General features: G+C 50.7%; 10 protein-coding genes across 10 annotated transcripts; 5 read left to right on the top strand and 5 right to left on the bottom strand.

The window, feature by feature from the left end:
• Window positions 1-422: 422 nt before the first annotated feature.
• LCP9604111_5038 (uncharacterized protein) lies at window positions 423-1,357 on the top strand (the record flags this gene model as incomplete). Its single annotated transcript, XM_039072804.1, has 2 exons — window positions 423-1,177; window positions 1,231-1,357. 2 exons carry the CDS (start codon window positions 423-425, stop codon window positions 1,355-1,357), a joined length of 882 nt encoding a protein of 293 aa, XP_038929009.1.
• Window positions 1,358-1,862: 505 nt separating this feature from the next.
• On the bottom strand, window positions 1,863-5,123 carry LCP9604111_5037 (MIZ zinc finger domain protein; the record flags this gene model as incomplete). Its single annotated transcript, XM_039072803.1, has 1 exon — window positions 1,863-5,123. One exon carries the CDS (start codon window positions 5,121-5,123, stop codon window positions 1,863-1,865), a length of 3,261 nt encoding a protein of 1,086 aa, XP_038929008.1.
• Window positions 5,124-5,321: 198 nt separating this feature from the next.
• LCP9604111_5036 (putative polarized growth protein (Boi2)) lies at window positions 5,322-9,197 on the top strand (the record flags this gene model as incomplete). The annotated part of the gene is made up of 7 exons (XM_039072802.1): window positions 5,322-5,371; window positions 5,600-5,710; window positions 5,791-5,825; window positions 5,888-5,961; window positions 6,039-6,114; window positions 6,198-6,341; window positions 6,421-9,197. 7 exons carry the CDS (start codon window positions 5,322-5,324, stop codon window positions 9,195-9,197), a joined length of 3,267 nt encoding a protein of 1,088 aa, XP_038929007.1.
• Window positions 9,198-9,878: 681 nt separating this feature from the next.
• Window positions 9,879-11,597, top strand: LCP9604111_5035 (uncharacterized protein; the record flags this gene model as incomplete). The annotated part of the gene is made up of 1 exon (XM_039072801.1): window positions 9,879-11,597. The coding sequence occupies one exon, from the start codon at window positions 9,879-9,881 to the stop codon at window positions 11,595-11,597; it is 1,719 nt and encodes a 572-aa protein (XP_038929006.1).
• A 597-nt stretch (window positions 11,598-12,194) lies between these two features.
• Window positions 12,195-13,109, bottom strand: LCP9604111_5034 (60S ribosomal protein uL14; the record flags this gene model as incomplete). Its single annotated transcript, XM_039072800.1, has 4 exons — window positions 12,195-12,227; window positions 12,313-12,637; window positions 12,878-12,928; window positions 13,096-13,109. The coding sequence occupies 4 exons, from the start codon at window positions 13,107-13,109 to the stop codon at window positions 12,195-12,197; spliced, it is 423 nt and encodes a 140-aa protein (XP_038929005.1).
• A 535-nt stretch (window positions 13,110-13,644) lies between these two features.
• On the bottom strand, window positions 13,645-15,722 carry rpdA (histone deacetylase RPD3; the record flags this gene model as incomplete). Its single annotated transcript, XM_039072799.1, has 4 exons — window positions 13,645-14,544; window positions 14,595-15,136; window positions 15,189-15,489; window positions 15,540-15,722. 4 exons carry the CDS (start codon window positions 15,720-15,722, stop codon window positions 13,645-13,647), a joined length of 1,926 nt encoding a protein of 641 aa, XP_038929004.1.
• Window positions 15,723-16,276: 554 nt separating this feature from the next.
• LCP9604111_5032 (proteasome regulatory particle lid subunit RPN11) lies at window positions 16,277-17,494 on the top strand (the record flags this gene model as incomplete). The annotated part of the gene is made up of 4 exons (XM_039072798.1): window positions 16,277-16,345; window positions 16,451-16,704; window positions 16,763-17,298; window positions 17,349-17,494. The coding sequence occupies 4 exons, from the start codon at window positions 16,277-16,279 to the stop codon at window positions 17,492-17,494; spliced, it is 1,005 nt and encodes a 334-aa protein (XP_038929003.1).
• A 268-nt stretch (window positions 17,495-17,762) lies between these two features.
• Window positions 17,763-18,662, bottom strand: LCP9604111_5031 (uncharacterized protein; the record flags this gene model as incomplete). The annotated part of the gene is made up of 1 exon (XM_039072797.1): window positions 17,763-18,662. The coding sequence occupies one exon, from the start codon at window positions 18,660-18,662 to the stop codon at window positions 17,763-17,765; it is 900 nt and encodes a 299-aa protein (XP_038929002.1).
• Window positions 18,663-19,101: 439 nt separating this feature from the next.
• LCP9604111_5030 (protein translocase subunit TIM50) lies at window positions 19,102-20,752 on the top strand (the record flags this gene model as incomplete). Its single annotated transcript, XM_039072796.1, has 3 exons — window positions 19,102-19,353; window positions 19,410-20,111; window positions 20,162-20,752. 3 exons carry the CDS (start codon window positions 19,102-19,104, stop codon window positions 20,750-20,752), a joined length of 1,545 nt encoding a protein of 514 aa, XP_038929001.1.
• A 233-nt stretch (window positions 20,753-20,985) lies between these two features.
• LCP9604111_5029 (putative C6 transcription factor) lies at window positions 20,986-23,282 on the bottom strand (the record flags this gene model as incomplete). The annotated part of the gene is made up of 5 exons (XM_039072794.1): window positions 20,986-21,404; window positions 21,460-21,595; window positions 21,648-22,029; window positions 22,082-22,519; window positions 22,579-23,282. The coding sequence occupies 5 exons, from the start codon at window positions 23,280-23,282 to the stop codon at window positions 20,986-20,988; spliced, it is 2,079 nt and encodes a 692-aa protein (XP_038929000.1).
• Between the last annotated feature and the right edge of the window lie 142 nt (window positions 23,283-23,424).

Genomic DNA, 23,424 nt, shown 5'->3' with positions numbered 1-23,424 from the left:
CCAAGGGATTTTACCCCGTAAAAGAGGGGTCCACCCCCATCAAAAGCTCCGACCTGGCTCCACTGTATTGTTCCAAGGTTGATCTTGCGACCTAGGTGTGTCCTTGATGGCTATCATTGTTCACGATGCCCTTGTTCTGCGAGATACTTAATCCCTCCCCCTCTCGTTCCTCTCTCAAAAAGAATGCACTGAAGTACGATGACGCAATAATGGGGGGTTGGTTATGCACCTCTTTCAGTAGTCTTTTTAGCCGTCTTTTGGCGGTTTTTTGTGTATGGATGTCTTCTTCCCCTCCTAACTTACCTTTCTATGTATCTGGGTTTCTGCCTTGTTCGTACACTCCCAAGCCAGCTCACATCCTGCCTTCCTAGCCGAGCACAATACAACCCAAAGGCAAGTATCTTTGTACTCATCTCATCAGGATGTCAAACAGTGGTGTCACTGCCGCTCTATCTTTTCCGTCCGCTCTACCTGATAACCACATGGTTCGGGTGTTTACCTCTATGAACCGTCTCCGTACCGCTGCAAATGAGGTCTTCGCATCTCTTGACAACAAACAAAGCACAAACCAATGGCTTCTTGTTCTTGGCCTCCCCACAACAGTCATCAAGCGCCTCGACGAAGACCGTAATTGCCTAGAGGCGATTAATTACCGGTTCCAATGGCAAGGCAGGAGCGGTCTGATAAAAGTCATCCCGACAGCCCAACACGAAATCATCACCACGAGGGTTATGTTCTCTGTGAATGACGCTCTCGCTGCAATGGGTCTACACTGGAGTGATTCAGAATGGGTCGGCCATACTACCTACAAGCCAAATCTTGCCAAAGGCAAACAGCCCGACAATGCATTTCTCCCGCCCTCCCGCTGCACGATACCACTCAGTTCGACGGGCTGGCCAACTCTTGTCATTGAGACCGGAGTGTCTGAAAGCTTGAGCCAGCTCCGCGCAGACGCAGCAAAGTGGTTTGCAGATTCGAACGGCGATGTTAGAATCGCGCTGGTTATCGCCATCAAGGACAGCAGGGTTGACATTGAAAAATGGCAATTGGCTCCAGAAGGTGCGTCCCCGCTGGATCTCCAGGTCCCCGACAGCCAACAACCATATTGCGCCCAGGAGATAACCATCACACCACAAGGTGTTACTGGGACTCCCCTTGTCTTGCCCTTCAATGCTTTGTATGATAGAGTCCCGGGCCCAGGGGAAACCGATGTCCTCATCACAACGGCAGACTGTTTGAAGATTACGACGAGGATGTGGTGAAGAGCACGAGGACTGTGTGCCTGAATGACGATGTTTTGACTTTGGCTACTTCCCGGTATGGCTTCGAGGGAAACGCTGGACGAGTTGATCCATGATTTATATTTGGTATTTCTCTGTATATGCTAGGAAAAACGCAGCATTTATGTAAACTTCTCTCGTCATGGTGTTTCAAATGTAATACTCCCATCAGTTCAAAAAGCAGCAATGTCTGAGGGAACGGAATGCCGAGAAGTGGCAGAGGAAATCCAATACATAGGTATTTATCTTGATATATGTAAGCAAGTTCTAGTCTAGTCACAACACCAGAGAGCTCAGGTAACCTGGAAAATAAGATGGGAGTTAAAAAATGAGCTAGCCGCTGAGTTTCACGTGAAGCATTGGATAAATAAGAAAAAGGCGGACGCAGCCGTAAAACCAGTCTCCCTAACGCCGGAGATAACAGATCATAAGAGAACATGGAGGAAATGCATTTGAAAAGCACGCAATAAGGGGTATCTTCTTTTCAAATGCATGCAAAGATAAACGAAAGACATTGGAAGGCCAAGGCCGCTAGAAAAAAAGAAGAAGGGAAGAATATTCGTTGAAACCCCGATAAGCTCATTAGTCCAATTCAATAACCGTATGTTCTTGGGTGCGAACAGCCGGGCTGTGACTGCCATGAGATACATTGTTCCTAGGGCGTACGGGAACAGGGCCCAAAGAGCCTTCAGCCTTGCGCTTCGGAGAGAAGGGGTTGTCTGTCACAGGCGAGATCTCATCAGTGTCGTACTTGGGGGTCCAGGTTCCATCGACTTTGATCTGGATTGCTCTAATCCCATCGAGTCCGTTCGTTCTAGCAAGCTGGGCGTGGACATCGACAAGGAACTGATCAACGACCAAGAACTGCGGGCGTGCATCTCCCTTGCAGATCGGGCAGCGCCAGTTATCGACCATCGGTGTCGGGCCGGATACGGAATTTCTGGTTCTTATAAAAGTGTCACGGTCGAAGCATTCGTGGTGGAAGCAATAGCGCGAGCGAACGGGAATATCGAAGATGCGTGCCATGAAAGGGTCCACCAGGTCGATCGTGAGGTTGTCGGTGACCACGGCCAAATCATCGTCATCGGTGGTAGGAGCAAGACGCTTTTTGATGGCTGCACGAGATTCGGCAGCTGGGACGGATTGGATCAGGCTGAGTATCTGGTCGAACTCGGCAACCTCCATGACCTCCACCCCGAAGACGAATTTGGAGGTCTTACACTCATCCTGTCCTAAGATCATATCGAGCCGTACGCTGTTTTCGCCTGTTTTGATGTACTCGGTAATGTCCAAAGGCAGATCTTTTCCGTTGTGAACCTTTCGGCGCACATAGAGCTCTTTGTCGTTCACGCTAATATAGAAGACACTGGGCCAGAAAGTGTTCGCAGTACACCAGGTCTTCTCCGCCACAGTGTCCGGATTGCCAGGAAGACGAATGCATCGCAGGCGAATAGTCCGGCAACCGGGCCTAAAGGTCCAAACCGAATGTTGGCTCTGTTTCCCGTGAGCTATGTGTGGGAACTTTTGGCGCTCATCATGCGTGAAAGAGAAATTCCATGTGTAGATTGGCTGGTCAACGTTGACGATGGTTGGGTGTACAACGAATGTTTTGAGATAGGTAAACAAATCAGTCTCGATGTCATTACCATCCGAACCCTGTTTTACCAGCCTCTTCATAGGATCGCGAAGATCAACCAGATGTAGACCGAGACGCGTTGGATTTGGATTCACCGTCATAGGTGCTCTGTAGCCAGGTACCGGGAAGAAAGCAGAGTTAAGCGAAGGCTGGTGATGCTGTCCCTGAGCCGCACGTGTGACCGGTGAAGCAGACGACTGCAAAGCCGTCGAATGTTGTCGGTTATGATGGTTATTAGGCCTTTGTGGTGGCATCGGGTGCTGGGCCATGTGGCTTGTTGTAGTCGGCGTCGTGGATATGGACGATGGAGCATGGAGCAATTGCGCTGACTGTGTAGGGGTGAGAGCACTTGATTGGAGGGAGGGGTTAGCAGGCGATATTGGAGTCATTGTTCGACCGTGTAATTGTTGACTAGGTATTTGTTGACCATGTGAGCCTGGCAGTGATTGGTGCCTCGGAGAAGATGCTACTTGTCCGATCGATGTCTGTATGTGCATTTGCATCTGTGGGTTCATATGTGGATTTGTATGCAGATACATATGCTGTTGCTGATTCATATGTGGACTCCCCGGATACCACCATCCGTGTTCCTGTCTCGGCCCTTGCCCCTGTGGTATGGGATTGTAATGAGATTGCGGGGTATTCTGCATTTGTGGGTTTACGCCAGATTGATAGGGCCCAGCAGCCGGTCCAACAACCTGACCCCGGGGGGAATTTGAGGGAAGCTGCTGCAAAGGTGCACCAATTGGGCTTGGAGCAGGTGAATTTGTGGCAGGTTGACTGACACCAGCAACCGAAGATCTGGGATAGGAAGGTACTCCTGGAGTAGCTTGAGGCATGGCTCGATTCTGAGGTCTAGGAGGTGGTGCAGAGTGGGAGGATGGTGTTTGTGGTGTTTGTGGTAGGTATTTAGGCGGGAAGCTGCGATACTCTTGGACGAATTTCCAGTTGAGAGCCTGCTGAGTGGTCCCGGGAAGTCTAGAGTCCCTACACTTCTCAAAAGCTTCCAAATCTTTCCAAAATAACTTCAGCAGGGCATCCATGTCTTTGTCATGGTGAAGGTGCCGTGCAACACACGTGAACATCACCGACATCAAAATCTGAGATGGACAAGCGAGTGACTGCCAAAGGTGAGATACCAACGGGGGATGACGAGCCTGGTGCAAGATTCCATGCCATTCATTCGCAAGCCGTGCTAAAAACTCAGGAACACCAGACAGCACCTGAATGTACCAGTTTGTGTGCATCAACTGCTGTGGAGATGCCGGGAAATGGGCAAATCCATTGGTAGCGCCATCATGCATCTTTGCATTATCATCCAGAATAAGCCTGAGCAATTTCATGCCCGCGTTGGGGACTCTAATTTGACCCAATGTGCTTGCATCCGTGCTATATCGGCAGTACAATTGATGTATCACCAAATAGAAAGCATCCTTACGATTAATGGCCTGCTGCAACAGGTTAATCCGAGGCCGAACAATAGTGGTCTGGCTCAAGTGAGCAGGGGGTAATGCTCCCTTTGCAGACAAATCGTCCACCAAGGCATTCAATTGAGCAGACCATTGTTCCCATGTCTCATTGGGGATAGCCGCAATCCCAGCTCCCACATTCTGGAGCGGACTAGGTCGTGACCCTGACACTGCGTGTTGCTGTGTGCTAGTACCTGTGCGTGTGTCTGTGAGCGAGGGGGAGTCTGGGGGGCGATCCGCTCCCATTCGAGAGGACTGGGTCACGCGTTGTGACGCGGTGAGCCCGCTCGGAGGAGGTTGGACCGCCATGCGCTCATCATCGCCACGCTGTGCCGTGAGTTGTGTAGAGATTGGCGGCAGCGTGGAAGGTCTATCTGAGATGATCGCATCGGCGTTGACGGGACTTGGGTGAGAATTTGTACTGAGAACCGGTGAGGGAAGAGCCGTCGGTCGCGTGTCGGGCTTTTTTGCCGCATCAACAGGACCACGTGCGGGAGGTTGGGTTAGGGTCTCACCAGGCGTGACGGGGGACATTAAGACAGTCTCGCTGGGAAGGGATTTGGGAGGGACTGGAGGATCAACCTCAACGCGAGGTTTTCGCGCGGCCGAATTCTCCGGGGCGTTAGCCTGCGGGCCCATCCAGTGTCTCCGCACGCCGCCTAAGAACAGACTGGCAGTAGTGTTGGACTCCTCAATATGATCTGCACTAGCGAGCGATCGCGATTTAGGTGATACCATGATGATCGAGTAAGTGTCTGAGGCATCAGGATGATTTGGAGGTTCCTTTCAATAATAAAGGGCGCTTACACCGATGTTTGATTCAAAGAATCCCAGACACCTAAGCGCCTAGAGACCATAATAGGAATGGATCCATGCAGTTGAGAGTGAAAGCGCAGTAAGCAGGGGGAGATGTTGCGATAGTGACGGTCATTCGATATGTTTGCTATAGCTATCCTATACTCGATTCCTCTGGATCTGAATCTCAAGTGAATCTAATCCAATCTAATCCATTCTAATCCTCTAATATAGATCGGGTGGACTTGGGCAAGAATGACCGGGTTCATCTGCATACAAGGCACATGTACTTCTGAAGTACTGTACGAAAACGGACCTAATTGCCCAGGTATGTTGCTAATTACTATTCAAGCTAAGCGCTAGGTAGTTGGTACTTATAGTGATTGTAATCGCAGTCCCTATATTATATGTAATCGCAGTTGTGCCACCTCTCAGCTCCTCTCCCTCAACCACGGGAAAGTCTCCCAAGTCCAGACTTTCTTACAATCGCACACGTCACTCTCGCCTTTCTCTTCGAATTTGCGTCTTAGGTTTGATATTGATTCAAATCCGAGTTCTGTCAATAATTTACCAATATTCTTGGTCGCGTTGAAAAAAGAAAAAAAAAAAGAAATCCAATCTATCTCTACAAGGTCGAGATCCTTCGTTCGTGCTCCCGAGCCCCGCGAGTTGTTTAACCTAATCCTTCTAATCTCCCGAATCTCTAGCCTTTGGACTTCTCACATTCTCTCCCCTTTCTCTTACCCTTCCGCCAAATCACATTACTCCCGAGTCTCCCCCAGTGGGATACGCAATTGCAATCTGCAATTTGCAAATCTATCCCCAAGGGTGCCATGTTTTGTGTTGGCTCTTGACTAGGATACACGGAATATTAAGATGGTTACCATGGGCCCACCGAAGGGTGTTCGTCCAGGCGACATTCTGGAGGTTCTTCGTAAGTGACGTCGTGTGCGACACCTCGATTTCTGTGACTCCGCGTTTTTCAGGATGCGCCCGGCTTCTAACACTCCAAACTAGATGAATTTGGCGGGCGCGGAGAAGACGAACTGGTCATGTTACCCCGCGACAAGATTAAACTGATCGAGTTGGATGAGGAATTTGGAGATGCCTGGTACTACGGACAGAACCTGAGGACGGGACAAACTGGTCTCTTCCCTGCAAGTATGCGCCCCTTCCCCAGGACCCCCCCCCCTCTCACCACCCCCGACTATGATCCCAACTAATATTTGTTGCGCGACAGACTTTACCAAAGTGGGCTCCCCAAGAAAGACCCTCGCCGAGTCGCCAGTTCTGGTAGAATCGCCGATCCAATTGGAATCCCTCGCGCGCCCAGATTCATCATTCGCATCGGCTGAGAGTGGACAGAGCACCCCTCAAGCATCGCGCCACGTTAGCTCCGACGATATGCAGTCACCGCAAATCAGTTCTCCCACACAGCATCGATCCGCCTCGTCTCCGCTGCCTCGCCCCAGCCTGGCGGCCGATATTCAGCAAGCCTTTCGTGGATCGATAGACAATCATTTGAACGGCGAAGAAAGTCCGGTCATGAACGAGACCTTGAGCGTCATTGACGAGCACATCACGGATATGAACACCCCACGTCACAGCGTGTCGACCCAGGAACCCAGGACGATCAACGATTCCGGCAGCGAGTACAGCAGCCATATCGGCCACAGGGCTTCTTACATCAATGGAAATGAGACCGACGACGAGGAGCAGAGTCTTCCAACCGAGCAAGAGGTGCGGAAATGGAGTCCAACACAGACCTCAAGATGCTTGCGCAGCCTTGGCATTGATCAAAAACACTGTGACATCTTTGAAGAACAAGAGATCACCGGTGACGTGCTTCTTGATATGGATCAAGATTTTATTTTCATGAAGGAGTTCGATTTTGGAGTCATGGGCAGGCGGCTCAAGACCTGGCACAAGGTCAAGGCCTTCCAAGAAGAGACCAAGGGCTTCAGTCAGCAGCAAGCCCCAAGAGGCTCTATCTCCTCCAACTTCTCACCTTCCGATGAACGTGCATTGTCTCGCGCTGGACACACCGGACCACTTCTTCCTCGGATTCCTACCTTGTCAGAAAAGACCGGCGCTGGTTATCCACGAGGCTCTGTGCCGGTGCAGCACCCCCGACTGGCCAGCAACAGCAGCTCCCCCATGACACCGCATACCCCTCCGTACAGCCATGAATCAACGAGAAGGATTTCTGCGGCATCGCTCCGTGATCTCAACCAAGCGCGTCGTCATTCTTCCATTGACGCCACCCAACGAGGCATGCCTGATTCGGGTTTTGTTGGTCACCAGCAAAAGAAACCCTCATTCGACCGGTCCTGGACTCTGAATTCCGGCCCCCAAGCCATGCCCGCTCGCCCAGGAACCTCCGCGGGCACTAGTCCGGGTGGCTTCCGGAATGGACCGCTGACCGCTGAGTCAGATTCTTACAACTCCTATGTCACCACCCCGGATCAGATTGAGGACCTAGATCGGGGTTATTTCTCGGGAACCGAGGTTGATTCGCGCCGGGCCCGCCGCGTTCTACAGAAACGGGGGTCGGCCGGTGTCGATGTAAACAATCAGTCACGAAAGTCAAGCTACGCAGATGATTCATACCAAGTGATATCCCCAGCGAAGCGCCACTCTCGCATTGGCAGTGTGGACTCGATACGTGACGCAGCGAATCGTGTCTCCCCCGCGGCCAAGGCCTATCACGGCACGCCACCGAAGAGTCGGCTGCGAAGCTTGAGCACGCGCGTCTTAACGGATAAAAGTGGAACCAGCTCTCAGTCGTCAACCACCGATAGCAAAACTAGTAACGGTGGTGGATTCTTCGCCAATTTCTCTCGTGTCGGTGGCAAAGGTGATTCGGAAATTCCTCGCGCTTCGCCGTTGCAATTCCAGCCACTGAAAAATGCCGGGCCCAAGTTTCGCCGAGCCATGGGCCTTCGAGCCATATCCGACGTTGCTGGAAAGAAGCTTGACACATCTGCGCTGCCTGATTCGCCGCTGGAGTCCGATCCTACCTCTGCTCGCACTGGATCCACAACTCCATCGGCGACGTCCAAGAGCTCGGAACGGCATAGTACAGATGGGTCTGGTAAGGCCACCACTGACGGACAGGGATTCGTAGCCCGTCCTCGAACGGCCAAGTCTAAGAAAGAGACTAGTGCCTATACTCGGGGTCTTGAGAAGAAGACACCGCAGGAGCAAATGGATGGTTGTGACTACAGTGGATGGATGAAGAAGAGATCTTCCAACTTGATGACCACCTGGAAGCCCCGTCTGTTCGTCCTGCGCGGTCGTCGTCTGTCCTATTACTATTCCGAGGACGACACCGAGGAAAGAGGCTTGATCGATATCACCGCTCACCGTGTCCTACGAGCAGATCAAGATCCGATCATTGCTCTACACGCAACCATCACCGGCTCAACCGCATTACCTGCCAATGCCAACAACACCGTGGATAGCCCTAGCGGGACGAAACTCACCACTCCCTCGGTCATCCAATCGCTGACCACTAAGGACGGCAGTGGGCCGTTCTTCTTCAAGCTGGTGCCCCCAAAGTCAGGCAACTCGCGCACTGTGCAATTCACAAAACCAGCCACCCACTTTTTCCAGGTTGACAATGTCCAGCAGGGTCGTCTGTGGATGGGAGCGTTGATGAAAGCGACCATCGAGCGTGACCTAGGACAGGCAGTGGAAACCACCAACAAGCAAAAGACTATTAGTCTAAAACAGGCCCGGCTGCTGCAGCAGCGGCCGGCAGATCTTGTTCCTGCTTCGGGTAGCACCAAGACCGCGCAGACCATCGATGAGGAAGAGGAAGAAGCGGGTCTGCAAATTGAGGGTTTGAACCTCAGTCAGTCTGATGTTAACTCTCTCGAGGACACGAACGGCAGTATTGATATTAACAACACAGATGAAGGCCTCGAACGACCTATCTCCAACCCCCTTGGGGATTTGGATAATGGCCAGTCGTCCTTGCTTCCGGATCCTCTAGCCAAGACGGAATCTAAGTGAACATTTATTGCGGCCTCTATTATTTGAGTGTGACCTTGCTTGCAATTATGTGAAGGACATATTTTGCCCATTCTTGTTTTTTTTTTTTTTTTGCTGGCGTTTGATGTGATATACCCCTCGCTCAGACTTCTTCCCTTTGTTGACTCGGCCCAATTTCGTCATTACAGGTACTTTGGTCGCCGGGGGATTTATGTGGGAGTATGTGATTAACTTGCTTATCGACACAAAGTTGACTGGATCTGAGCGTTCTTTTCTATTAATCGCGATTGCAAATGTAGATAATACAATAATTCATACAACCATCCATCCCATGGATGGCTAATTGCTTCTAATCCTCATTTCCATAGTTCCCACCGCCCAGTATACCGCCAAGTCTTAGCACTGGCAGTATATAGCCACCATCCTACTAACATTGTATACAAACAGCTTAATTGGGATATCTTTGATACTAGATCATCAATCCTTGGATGGGACTGTTCAAAATGTCATGACTATAAGTTCTTCTTTTGTCTTGGGTACTTCGATCCTATAGCAGATGTCACCGTGTATATGTGCGCTGTCTTTATCGATTAGCGTCCGCACTTTTGTTTCTTCTCCTTTTCACCATTAAAGACAACTCTTTTCAATATGCTGTATAGGTCTTTATAACATTTATTCTTTTCCTGTCATTTTAGACTCCTCATGTTCCTCCGCTGGCTGCTCTCCCGCACCTTTGCGCTCCTTCTTCCACTCACAGTGATCGCCACTGTTTACCTCTATCTCTACCCAGTCTTCAACGGATGCGCCTTTCCTCTACCACAGTCTACCTCACGGTCGAGTGAGCAGCAGCTATACCATAATTCAGTGATCAACACACTTCTCCAACACCTTGGCGTTTCAACCTCAGACTCAAACAGTCAACCTGCCATCTTTAGACTCCTAGTCCTCGCAGACCCCCAATTGGAAGGCGACACCTCGCTTCCTCTCCCCGAATATGAATTATACCCCCGCATTCAGACTCACTGGCGCGCCATCCAGGAAGCAATCGGGAACGCCTCCACTTCACCTCTACTGGACGAGGACGTCCTCTCAAACATTACAACTGGTCTCCAGACCCTCGCAACCGAAGACATCCCACGCGCCTTCAAATCAGGCCTGAAACGCATCGACCTCTTTGGCAACGACTACTACCTCGCGCATATCTACCGCACACTCTTTTGGTGGACCCGGCCGACACACACAACGGTGCTGGGCGACTTAGTGGGGAGCCAATGGATCTCCGACGACGAATTCGCCCGGCGCAGACACCGGTACTGGGACCGCGTGTTCCGCGGCGGAGAGCGAGTTGACGACAACATCACCAGAACCGGTGCTGCGGGTTGGAGCCAGAGCGAAGGCAGCAATGCGCCGCCATTAGAACCCCTAGGCGCGGATCGGGCCTGGGCCAGGCGCGTGATCAACGTCGCGGGAAACCACGATATTGGATATGCGGGGGACATCAGCGAGGCGCGGATGGAGCGTTTTGAGCGTGCGTTTGGCCGTGCGAATTGGGATGTGCGGTTCGAACACCCGCCCGTCTTGTCCTCATCTGGGTCTGCTGGAGACCAAGTTGTTACCCCTACTCTACACTTGATTAACTTCAATTCCCTCATGTTTGATACCCCCGCGCTTTCTACGGAGGTTCAGAGCCATACGTATTCTTATCTGAATGAGCTTATCGCCGATCGAGTCTCGCCGGTCGAGGACCGATCGGCTTTTACTTTGCTTCTGACACATATACCCCTGCACAAGGAAGACGGCGTTTGCACGGACGGGCCGTATTTCTCATTTCGTGATTCTGACGACAAGGACGGTCCCGACGGTGTGCCCCGGTGGCTTAACGGTGGTCTCAAGGAGCAGAACCATCTCAGCGACACACTCAGCGCTAGCGGGATCCTGCAAGGCATATTTGGGCTGAGCGGCGATGAGAATGCGCTTGCTGGTGGCCAAGGCCGAAACGGGCTCATTCTTACGGGGCATGACCACACCGGCTGCGATACTGTCCATTTCGTCAACCGCACTGAAACAGTCGGTGACGACGGTTCGCCTCGATCTTGGGAGTGGGCTGCGAAGCGCTTCAATGAGAGCCAGCACATTGACGACCCTTCTATCCGGGAGGTGACCCTCCGCTCGATGATGGGAGAGTTCGGTGGTAATGCCGGTCTCCTTTCGGCGTGGTTTGATGAGGTCGCTGGCGAATGGAGCTATGATATCACTATGTGTCCAGCTGGCGTGCAGCATATCTGGTGGGCGGTTCATATCCTCGTGCTAGTGACGCTAGGCGTGGCTCTGCTTTTGTTCTTGTCTGGTAATGCTCAGCCGAAGACGACTACTTGTAACGTCCAGTCAGACCAGAAGACCCAAAACAGACAGAAGAAATAATTGGGTCGTAGAACTGTGTTTTCCTGTATTAATAGCATTGGATGACCGAGCGTCTTGCATTTGGATACATATATTGCAGACTAGTACTCCGTATATATTTTCAAAATACCCTCAATCAGATATAGAAGTGTATGAGTTGACCTTTGTTGGAGTCATGCCTTGTTGTACAGTTGCGTAGAGATAGATCCGTTTACAGAAGGCATATAAAGGACCTACGAAGGGTCTACGTAAAGCCATTGGTGGTCATATCAGAGTTCATATATCGGCCAAAGAACAAACAACCAGGACCAGGTCCCCCTCCCATACAGCTCGCCTAGAGCCTCTAGGCCAGCCCTCGAGGTAATGGGCAAGGCGTTGCGAAAGGATGTGATTATTTTAAAGTAATACTTCCGAGAGTCGCCAGCAAAGGGAGGGAGAAAAGACGAAGATGGGGGATGGAACCGGCTTTAAAATAAAAACAGTTGGATTTCGTCAAATGGACACCACCTGTCCAGCTCCCATTTTAATCCTATGGTCTCATATGCACCGCATTCCAGGTCCCAAGCAGATTTGAGGTTTGGTATCGTTCTTTTTCTTTAAAATTCGGGTTTTCTCTCTTTACATAACGACACCGGAGTTGGAGGCAATACGCTGGAAAAGAAGTGTTAGCTTTTTGAATGAGAGCGTTCGGGAATGGAAAAGGAATCCATTTCCCATGTGGAAGTGTATAACGTACGGGCCAGAGCTCAGCAGCTTCCTTTCCGACGGGACCGGTGATAGCGGAACCCTTCATCTCACCCTTGGCGTTGACGATAACTCCTGCGTTGTCCTCGAAGTACAGGAAGATACCGTCGGGGCGGCGCCAAGGCTTGCTCTGGCGGACAACCACAGCGGGCATGACCTTCTTGCGGAGCTCGGGCTTTCCCTTCTTGACGGTGGCCATGACCATGTCTCCGACACCGGCAGCGGGGAGACGGTTCAGGCGGGCACCGATACCCTTGACGGAGATGATGTACAGGTTGCGAGCACCGGAGTTGTCGCAGCAGTTCATCACGGCGCCACTGTTTGACGAAAATGGACCCGTTAGTAAATTGTTCTAGATCTTGAAGACGTCGTGTTTTCGAATGCTGAAAGTGGAGATCCAATTTTCTTTTCCTTTCTTCCCGCCGATCTTTTTCGTTTGTTGCATGGCGCGTGTTTTTTCTGATGACGTTTGATCGACTGAAAATGACATGTGGGATCTGGCGGGCAAGAAAGGCGCATTCGAAACAGACTAGACGATAAGAAATTGGTAGACGTACACAGGCAGACCGAGAGTCATCTTGAGCTTGTTGCCGGCGGCACCGCCACGACTGTTTGATCGTTAGTAATTTCCTCTTTGTCGATTCGTTCTTTTCCCAATCCGAGCCCCATTCGATCCTCTCGACACGAAGGTGTTGTGTTGCTTGTCGCTTGCAAAATTATTCTGTATCGGTTCGGAATCGAATGGGACCACGTAGGGAATCGCTGGAAGACTCACCCTCTCTTAGACATGATGGCTGATGATCACGGGGGAAGTTGGTGAAAAAGGTTGGCGACAAGAGGTCGAACGTCGAGGATCTAAACCGGAGGTGTGCTTTCTCGCTTAGTGGGCAAAGTGCGTAAAATCTTGGCATTGGAATGTGATTGGCTGTTCAGACCCATCAGCTTTGCCCTAATACTAACCCGATCTGGGATAGTGCCAAATGTTAATGCCTGAGGCATAAACTCTATACTTCTAGGGTTCAGATGTTGTGACGTTTTGAAAGATTGCATTTCACTGAATAGTACATTTGCAAAAAAAAAACAGGTGAAAGGAAAAGCAGATAGCACAGGGATGAAGATAAAATATGAGATGATTCATTGAAAGTCCATAAAAGCAACCCGCCATCCCCTGAAATATTTCAAGGTTAAACCTCGATGTGAGTCTGCTACGAGTAATGCCTTCCCAGTGCCAAGCAAGATTCGAGCACGCTGTTAAACCGATAACACCTTTCTGCCATTGTCCGTTGCGCCAGATCCGATATTGTCGTCTTTGCATCACAGCTGATTACTCCTCTTTCTTGGGTTCTGTCTTGTGTTCCAAGCTCTCTTCCTTGGTGGCCGTTGCCTCGGTGTCCGCAGTAGGAGCAGAGGCTTCTGCAGTCCTCTCAAGGGTAGAGTCGGTAGCCTCTTTCGTAGGGGATTGGGCCCGCACAGGGGAGGCAGTGGAGCCCTCGGTCACTGATTTCTCCTCAATAACTGACGCTTGAGCCGGAGCTTGTTCTGATGTAGTAGCTTCAGGGACAGCAGAAGCGTCCTCCATGGTAGTATCTTCATCATGAGGGGGAGGAGACTGGTGTTGAGAGGTAGTAGAGGCTTCATGCTCCTCACTTTCCATAGCCATGTTATCAGCATCAGTCATGGGCGTTTCATCAGCGTGCGAAGCTTCTAAGGCGGCAGAAGGCGCCTCGGGTTCAGTGCGTGGGGCATTGGCCATCTTAGTATCAAGGCCGAAATCCATTTCTACATCAACCGTAGATGAGCCATCTTGCGGGGTTGCCATGCCACTATCCAGCCCGGAGTCCGGCTCGAGATTTCGGTAGTTGACTTGGTTGCGACGCCGCATGACGCCTGGTTGGCGACGGATACCGTTGGCGGCGTTCTCGTCTTCGTCCTCGCTGTCACTGAGCTCGCCAGTCTTTTCTGTGCGCTGGTCGAATCGTCGTTGTGTGAACCGCTTGTCTTTGTTTTCATCCTCATCGAGGTCATCCATAACGTCATCAGCCTCGTCGTCTATGCCACCCACGATAGGGTTACGCGGTACATCTGTCATTTGAACCGAAGGAGCAAATGCCGTGCGCTTCAGGTTTTCAACAACCTGGTTGCAAATCTTGTCCAGGTATTCTCTGGTGTTGGCGTTGTCCATGTTGGAGGGGCGGACATCGAGCTGATAATCAGGAGCGAAGTACTAATGCAATTAGTAAGTGTTATTTGATCTGGAAGATATAAGAAACTTACCTCATAGTAGTCATTGTATGGCAGCTCAGATCCCAGGGGCTGTCCGACAAGGATACCGGTCTCATAAGCCCATGTTCGTGCAACGTTGCGCATGGTGTAGCCACCACCGCCAACAACCAAGGTTGGCAGATCGAAACTCTTGACGAAGTTGACACAGTTGGCATGTCCTCGCATACTCAGATTGAAGCAGCCCAAGCGATCGCCGGATAGACTGTCACCACCGCACTGAAGGACCACGGCCTCGGGACGGTACCACTCCATCACGCTCTTAATGACAGGCTCAAAGATGCTCTTATATGTGACATCAGTGATGCCATCCCGGAGAGGAAAGTTGACTGCGTAGTTTTTGCCCTGCCCGACACCGATGTCGCGAAGCTCACCAGTACCAGGGAAGTACTCGCCGTACTTGTGGAAAGAACAGGTCATGACGCGATCAGTCGTGTAGAAGGCCTCTTCGACACCATCACCGTGGTGGACATCAATATCGACATAAAGGACTCGCTGTTTGAAGCGCAGAAGCTCCAGAATTCCAAGAACGATATCTACATAGATGTTAGCTTCTGAGACAGATGCTTGGAGACCAAAGGACTATACCATTGACATAGCAGAAGCCACTCGCTTCGCTCTTCTTGGCGTGGTGAAGACCACCAGCCCAGTTGACGGCAACATCGCATTTGTTGCGGTTCAGTCGCGCAGCACCTTCCATGCTGCCTCCGGCGCTAATTCCACAGAACTCAAAGAGACCGTCAAACACGGGGCAATCGTCTCCTACATTGTACCGGCTCTGTTCCTTCACGAAGTGGTCCATATTGTCCGGTGTGACCTTGGACAGGAAGTCGATATATTCGTCGGTGTGGAACTGGGTCATCTCGTACTTGGAGGCAGGTTTCGCACGCTGATTTATTAGTGCAAGGGTCAAACAAATAAAAATAGGAGAGTGCTCACGTAGATCTCCATTTTCTTATAGAGGCCATAGTTCATCACCAAGCTGTGTGTCATGCGTATGCGATGGGGCTTCATGGGGTGGCCGGATACATAGGCATAGTTGCCCACATCGGAGTCGTAGAAGTAAGCGACTTTCTTATTTTTAGACCCGAGAAGCCTATCAGAGATAGGTTCCAAAGCCATGTTGCAGAGAGCGCTGATGATTCACGAGGTTGAGAGTGGAAAAGAGAGTGGAAAAAGAAGTGAAGTTCAAGAAGTGTAAGTGAGATCCGGGGAATGAAGTAGCGAAGTTGCAGGCGCAATGCAGATATGCACCCAAGAGGTTGAATAGGCAACGATGGCACCTATTGTCACCAGATCCCGCAATGCGAAGATTAGGTAGCAGTACTTAATCACAATAGCAAGCCAATGTCATTGTTCACGTTATTGAAGAATAGATTGAGGAGAGAGATTCGCCCGCGAAGGAGCGGAAGCCGACCGAACCACACACCGCCTTCGTCAGGCAAAGCTCCCACGGCTTTGCTCATCATCACTTAACACGTCTTCGACAACCTTGTTATCTTCTCGCTAAAATCACATCTGTCGGGGATTTTCGCTAATTTGTATCTCTCTTTGAACGCTGTTCCGGAAATACCAAGCTACTAGAGACAAATCGATTTGCTCCGGAGCTTCCAAATAGCGATAGCTTCGTCCTCTCTACTCTCGTTTCATCAAGTCTTGTCGGATATCTCTTAAATATGGATCGTCTTAACCGGATGCTCCAGGCCGCTCAAGGCATGGGGATGGGGGGCGCTGCTCCTGGTGGTGTAAGTTGGATAAGACTAATCTCCTTGTTGGAAGGCATTAATGGCAACATCCTAGCCTAGCTTCACCACGTCCCTCTACATTGACTAATGAGAGCCGTTGTTTAGGATACTCCAAACCTGATAGATAACTCAGAAACCGTCCACATCTCCTCCTTGGCTCTGCTGAAGATGCTACGACATGGCCGCGCGGGTGTCCCGATGGAGGTCATGGGCCTGATGCTGGGCGAGTTCGTTGATGAATACACAGTTCGGGTAGTGGACGTCTTTGCTATGCCTCAGAGCGGTACTGGAGTCAGTGTTGAAGCAGTGGACCCCGTGTTCCAAACTAGAATGATGGAAATGCTGCGACAGACGGGACGGTAAGCCTATTAGCTGGTATATGATAGGGGAGTCCTCCATGCTGATGATTTCGTACAGACCAGAAACTGTTGTTGGCTGGTACCACTCGCATCCCGGTTTCGGCTGCTGGCTCTCCTCAGTCGATATCAACACTCAGCAATCCTTTGAGCAGCTCACACCGCGTGCGGTTGCCGTTGTCGTCGATCCTATCCAGTCAGTGAAGGGCAAGGTCGTCATTGACGCCTTCCGTCTCATCCAACCTCAGACAGTGGTGATGGGTCAAGAGCCCCGCCAGACTACATCAAACTTGGGCCACCTCAACAAGCCTTCGATCCAGGCTCTGATCCACGGTCTCAACCGCCACTATTACAGCATTGCAATTGATTACCGTAAGACAGGATTGGAAGAGAACATGTTGATGAACCTTCACAAGCATGTATGGACCGAGGCCTTGGAGATGAGTGACTTCCACGAGGAGGGTCAGCACAACGTGGAGCGCATGAAGCAGCTTGTTCTCCTTGCGGAGGGCTACGAGAAGCGGATCAAAGAAGAGACGGAGCTGAGCAAGGATCAGCTGAAGACGAGATACGTTGGCAAGCTTGATCCCAAGAAGCGTATGTTTTTTCCAAGACCCCCCCAAAAAACATAGACTGACGCTTTGCAGACATCGAGGACGTAAGCCAAAAGTTGATTGAGGATAACATTGTTGCCGTCTCGCGGCAGATGATTGACAAGGAAGCTTCGGTGGCACGGCAGTCATTCAAGGAAGACACGAACGGTGCTGCCATGGAAGTTGATGAAGATCTCTAAAGAGTTAGAAAAGGGTGCCAATCAAACCGCATTAATTATTTCTGATTGGTTGGGCTTTATGTTACCAAACCAGACCAACAAATGAATGAAATCTACTCGAATTTTCACATAATAATAAGAAATTCATTGTCAACAAGAATGGCGCTTGGCCTATTGTTGGAAGTAAGAATACCTATAATTCTGTTTCATGGGATCTATGCGGCGCGCAATATATATATATATATATAAATCGTAACAGTATGAATAATATCCACCGAACAATGGACTATCATGACTCCAACTTGACTGTCTGAAGCGAGTTGCTCAAGGCTTCGAGAACACTAGGGGAGTAGGCCCGTAGGCCATCAAAGGCAACATCAACGTCATTGTGCTCATGTTTCTCGTGAGTGTCGTATTGAGTGTCGTATTCAGTGTCGTATTGAGTGTCGGTCCAGCCTCTATCAGGACCCCAAAGGACCTTTTTCTGAGCATCTCGAGTTTCCGTAAGCAAGCGAGTCATCAAAGGTCCATTCTTTTCTACAGAGGGCCAGGCATCGAACTCAACCTGAACTAGACCCGGCAGCCGTTCCAAAATTTGATGTAACAATTTGCCACAGAAGTTGGTATAGTAATCCTTGGAGATACGAAAGCCCTCGAACACAGGGTGTGAAGGGTCACACTGCACAAACACTTTCAACGTGCGCACAAGCTCCATGTCGTGTAAGCCCAAGCCTTGGTTTACAACCCATGACTTCGGGGGTGCAGTCCAGCTTGATCCCACAATAAATTCGATTGTGGTGATCGAAGAGCGGTGGCGTGGAGGCAAAGCCCGGATCGTGGGCATGCGCAAGAAATCCTGGATGGGAAACACACGGAAGGTCTGGGTTGAATAGAAGTAGTGAGTGGCTTCGTCGTGGATTTGTCTCGAGACAAGGAACAGGGCGATGCGGTGTGAGAACGGCGCTAGAGGTTTGCTCTTCTTCGCCGAAGACCCAACATTGCCACCAGTGCGTTTCGATGCACTCTTTCGAGTCGGCGTGAATAGGACAAGATTATAAATGCGCAGGCGAATCTCAGACGGTAGATGGAGGAAGGGAAATTGCAGTAAGATCGGAGGTTCAGCGTCTGTTTCGGATTCGGCGTCGGAAAGTTGCTCCTCAAAACGGAGCATGTTCTTTTTGAACCCCATGATTGAAAGGTATGTAGATGAAATTTATGGGATACAGGCGAGTCTAGATTTGGACAGGAAGATCATATTTCTGGTAAACAGGTAGAAAGAGAAGAAGAAAACTAAAAAGATTTGTGTCCCACGATCGGAGCGCAGCTTCACGGGTAAATCCTTTGCTGCGCTCTTGGTAGTGGGAATGAAGAAGGTCTTCGTTGGTCTCCCCAGCTAATACAACCCGGCATGCAGAGAGAAGTTGCTTGATAGGTCAAATTAATGTCTGGGTGAACTTTCTGAAGAAGAAAAGAAAAAAAGAAGAAGACTCGGTGGCCGAGGATGTCGATATATAAACAACCTGCACGGATGGTTCGGGTCCACCGCCGTACCGAATCGCGCCGACTTTTAACGGGAGACCGTGGTTTATCCCATCATTCAGAACATATTTGTTTCAACCCAATACACAATGCTTAGTCGTGCAGTCTTGCCTCTAACGAGGCCAAATGCCTTCGCATCTGCCGTTCGGGCATCAACCCTGTCGGCGCGGCCTTCGTTGTACGCTGCCTACAAGCTTTCCCCGGGTATCCAGCTAAGGGCGAAGTCGACCAAACCGAAGTCGAAAACTTCCAAAGCAGCTCCGAAAGATGCTCCGAAAGACTTCGACGCAGAGCAACCCGAGTTTGATACAAAAGCTGAACCTACACAACCTTCTGAACCTGTGAGGCTTCTTTCAACTTTCCATTGAAAGGAATCCCTCTGACGTTGTCTTTCTAGGTCGAACAACCCCCACAGACGCCTCTTCCCGATCTGACGCAAGGTATTCCATCGACGCTAGCCGCAGAATTGGAAGGGCGTATGAAGAAGGGACCATTGAATCTCACAGAAGACCCTACCCAGTCAGAAGATTATGGCGCGGAAGGCAGAGGTGGTGGTGACATCCCCAAAGGCGGATATGAGACATCCATCGACCGCCGCAAGGCCCGTATGGCCAATATAGTATACGCAGTCATGTTGCTTGGTGGTGTCGCTGGTATGGGCTATTTGGGTCGCAACTGGGAAACCGAAGAGGAGCAGCGGCAACACCCTGAGATTCCGTCGGGATGGAGCCCGGGTCTTTGGTACAGCCGTATCAAAGCCCGCACCAGCGATCTCACCAGCTATTACAAGGACCCTGCTTTCCCCAAGCTGCTTCCGGATGAGGACGCCGAGATGCGTCAGCCATACACCTTGGTGCTCAGTCTTGAGGATCTCCTTGTTCACAGCGAATGGACCCGTGAGCACGGATGGCGCGTTGCGAAGCGGCCTGGTGTCGACTACTTCCTCCGCTACCTGAACCAATACTATGAGCTCGTCCTGTTCACTAGTGTGCCTAGTATGATGGCCGACCAAGTCCTACGCAAACTCGACCCTTACCGCATCATCCGCTGGCCCCTGTTCCGGGAGGCGACCCGATACAAGGATGGAGAGTACATCAAGGTATGTATTCTTCTTTCCCCCCCAGTCATATAATGCTAATTGTCTGATAGGATTTGCAATACCTCAACCGCGACCTTTCCAAAGTTATTCTCATCGACACTAAGGAGGAGCACGCCCGCTACCAGCCCGAGAACGCCATTATTCTTGACAAGTGGACTGGAGACCCGAAAGATAAGACGCTGGTCGCCCTCATCCCCTTCCTGGAATACCTTGCTGGTATGGGTGTCGAAGACGTGCGTACCGTGCTGCAGTCGTTTGATGGCACTCCCATCCCCATTGAGTTTGCCAAGCGTGAGAAGGCGATGCGTGAGCGCTTTGAGAAGGACCTCGCCGAGGAGCAGAAGAAGAGGCCCTCGCGTGGTCTGGGCAACTTTGCTGCTGCACTTGGCTTGAAGTCTTCTGTCACCCTGAACGGCGAACAGACACCCTCCGAGGGTCTGGCGCAGGGTAAGATGCTCTGGGATCAGATCCGCGAGCGTGGTCAAAAGAACTACGAAATGATCGAGTCAGAGATCCGTCAGAACGGCGAGAAGTGGCTCGCTGAGATGGCAGCCGAGGAGGAGAAGGCCCGCCAGGAGCAGATGCAGAGCATGAAGGGCTCTTTCACCGGCATATTTGGTGCTGGCTCCAAGAATGAGTAATCGGCGCAAGCCAATTACTTTTCTCCTCTAGCAGATCATCAGGGGTCTGTTTAATGAACTAGTGTAAAATAGGTAGGGTTTGGGGTTTTGGATTTTTGTACAAAATTTTAGTCAGAAATTTTAATATGAGAAAGACTGAGATTTGGACTGATATCGAGGTCGTTGGGCTTTGGATCCCAGGGTATATTGTTGAAATAGGAATCTAGAAATATATGTTCAATGAGCTTTTTTGATCATGTCAGGTTCACATCTTGGAAGACGGAGACATCCCATATTCCTGTCATATCAAAGGGAAAACCGTCCATCGTTCCAAAAGTATTCGATATCGACATCATGTCGTCAACGATATCGTTATTTGTTTGGGTTTCTGGCAGCGATATTGCGGCCGGGTTGACCAGCCCGCTGTCTGCCATCGCGGTTGTGAATGCCTGGTCCATTGTGGCACCAGTTCCGGGAAGTCGGTGCATAATGCGTTCGCAGTGGTCTAGGCACATGTCTGCTACATCCCAGTCTTCTTCTTCCCGCACACGACGCAATACTGAGCGCAGGGTTTCGACGTTGGAAAGACAGGATCGTGCAACATCGCTATCGGTGGTCTCGAATGCACAACGAACTAGCAATGTCGCCGTTGACGTGAGATGAAAAGCGCTATCTGTCAAGAAGATTAGGAACAAAAAGCGATGTATAGAAAGAATACTTCAACTTACAGGGTAGCCAGAACTCAGTGAAATTATCTTTTCGCAAAGACGTTATGAATCCAACAATCTCCTCTGCAGACCTTCTGCATTCCGTTTGGAAATAGCGACGTGCCTCGGTGTTTTCCGTTTCAGAGTTGTTGACTTCCTGCGAGGTTGTTAGAAACCATCCTTTCGATTTTCCCGCTCCTCCGGCTTACATTTAGTTCAACTCGGCTGACAAGCATTTTGACGGCCAAGAAAGCCAGTTGCAAGCTGCTTGCTCCATATATCCGTTCCCCGGTATGGATTGTGGGTCCTCTCAACCAGTCCGGTAGTGAGTCTTCCCATATATCTAAATCTGTTCGTATTTGTCTAAGCTTCTTGGATGTCTCGCGTGCAGGTTTGTGTTGCAACCCATAAACCAGTGGCAACAGCTCGCCTAAAGTCTCGGTCAACCGGCATAGGTAGATGTGACAGTGTGCTGCTCTCACACGCTCTGTAGTGCGGAGGTTTGATGGGACTAATACCTCTACGGTGGGTAGAGGCACGTCATATTGATTTTTGGAAATCTGGGGTGGGACACCATGACCAAAGCTTCCCCTATTTATTGTCAGGTTTGTTGCAAGCCAAAAGAAAAACCGAACGAGCTTACCAACGATCGTGAATCACAACCCCCCACCACAGGCGAATCCGCTGGTTTTTTTCTGCTTGTGAGAGCTTCCAATTGCTAGGATCACGGTTCAAGCCAAGGCAATTTGCCAAAGATAACATGCGGCCACAGCTGACGGCGTTGCCAGTCATGGAGAAAATGGGTCTTCCTGTTAGGTCGATCAGCGCGGCGCTGATTGTGTCCAATCCGGGTGCTGAGAATTCCTCATGCAACGCGGCGACAGTCATGTTGATCGCATATCGTACGTCGGGCTTCGGATGACACGCAAGCTTTTGGGTGTGTTTCCAATATACGAGGGACATGGAATAGACTTGACACACTAGTGCAGCTGGTGGGTCGTGCAGGTCATCGGCGATGAATGATTCCCAGAACGATTCCCCGTCAAAGATTGGAAAAGAAACGTTAAAACGATCAATGAAGCTAGAGGGGGAAATATTAGCAGGGTAGAAAATGGAAGGAAAGGCCAATGGTCAACATACAGTCTCACTAGGTCGTGTTTGAAGGGCCCGAGTATTTGTTCGAGTACCTCCTTCTGGTTCTCACCAGGAGGCGTTCCTTTCCGCATACCTTTCCTTCGCCGGGAGATGGTGGTGTAAAGGACTGGTTTCCGTGGGTCGCTAGAGTAGATATTGTACGGGTGGCTGTTGGGCTCTTCCGATTGACTCGACCGCTCTGGGGGCATATGCTTTTCAATGACTTGGGCATCCTCGGCAACCATAGGGCCAACAATGAGAACTGACTCATTCTGAGGATCATCCATATCTTTCCGCCGCAGATCACTTTCTCGACGACCACCCGACGAAGTCGTTCCATGGGGGCTCGGCCCATTTATCGGCTGCCGGGGCGGGTTATTTTGGCCCATGTGGGTGAGTTCATCTGAACTACGTTTACGCTTATGTCCCGGCATGGCCTCCAACGATGGAGGCCCCGGCCAGGATTTCCGGTCCGCGCCACTCAAAACCGAAGCATCCGCGTTGGCTTCCTCTTGATAGTGACAGTCGGCACCTTGAACGCGACATAGAAGACAGGATTGACCGGGGATATCGACGGTACATCGAGACTTGCGCTTGCGACACAAGTCACAGGCGCGGACCTTATGGGAACGGTACGGTCGGGCGCCGGCATTGAATCCGGGAGATGGAAGTTTGGACGAGGAATTGACTTGAACTGGTGCAGGCGACATGATGTGCACCCAAGTATGAGGCAGTTATGCCGAGGGATAATACGGGGAAAGCGAAGATGGTGATTTGGAGATTTTGGTCGGGGTGTTCTGGGAGTCGGCCGATTGGCGGTTGGACAAAGTGAGGGGTATGAGCACGAGGCCT

Source organism: Penicillium roqueforti (assembly GCF_015533775.1).
Source record: "Penicillium roqueforti strain LCP96 04111 chromosome Unknown scaffold_11, whole genome shotgun sequence".
Taxonomy (NCBI): domain Eukaryota; kingdom Fungi; phylum Ascomycota; class Eurotiomycetes; order Eurotiales; family Aspergillaceae; genus Penicillium; species Penicillium roqueforti.
The sequence above is the reverse complement of the archived record's forward strand: the minus strand, read 5'-3'. Positions and strand labels throughout refer to the sequence as shown.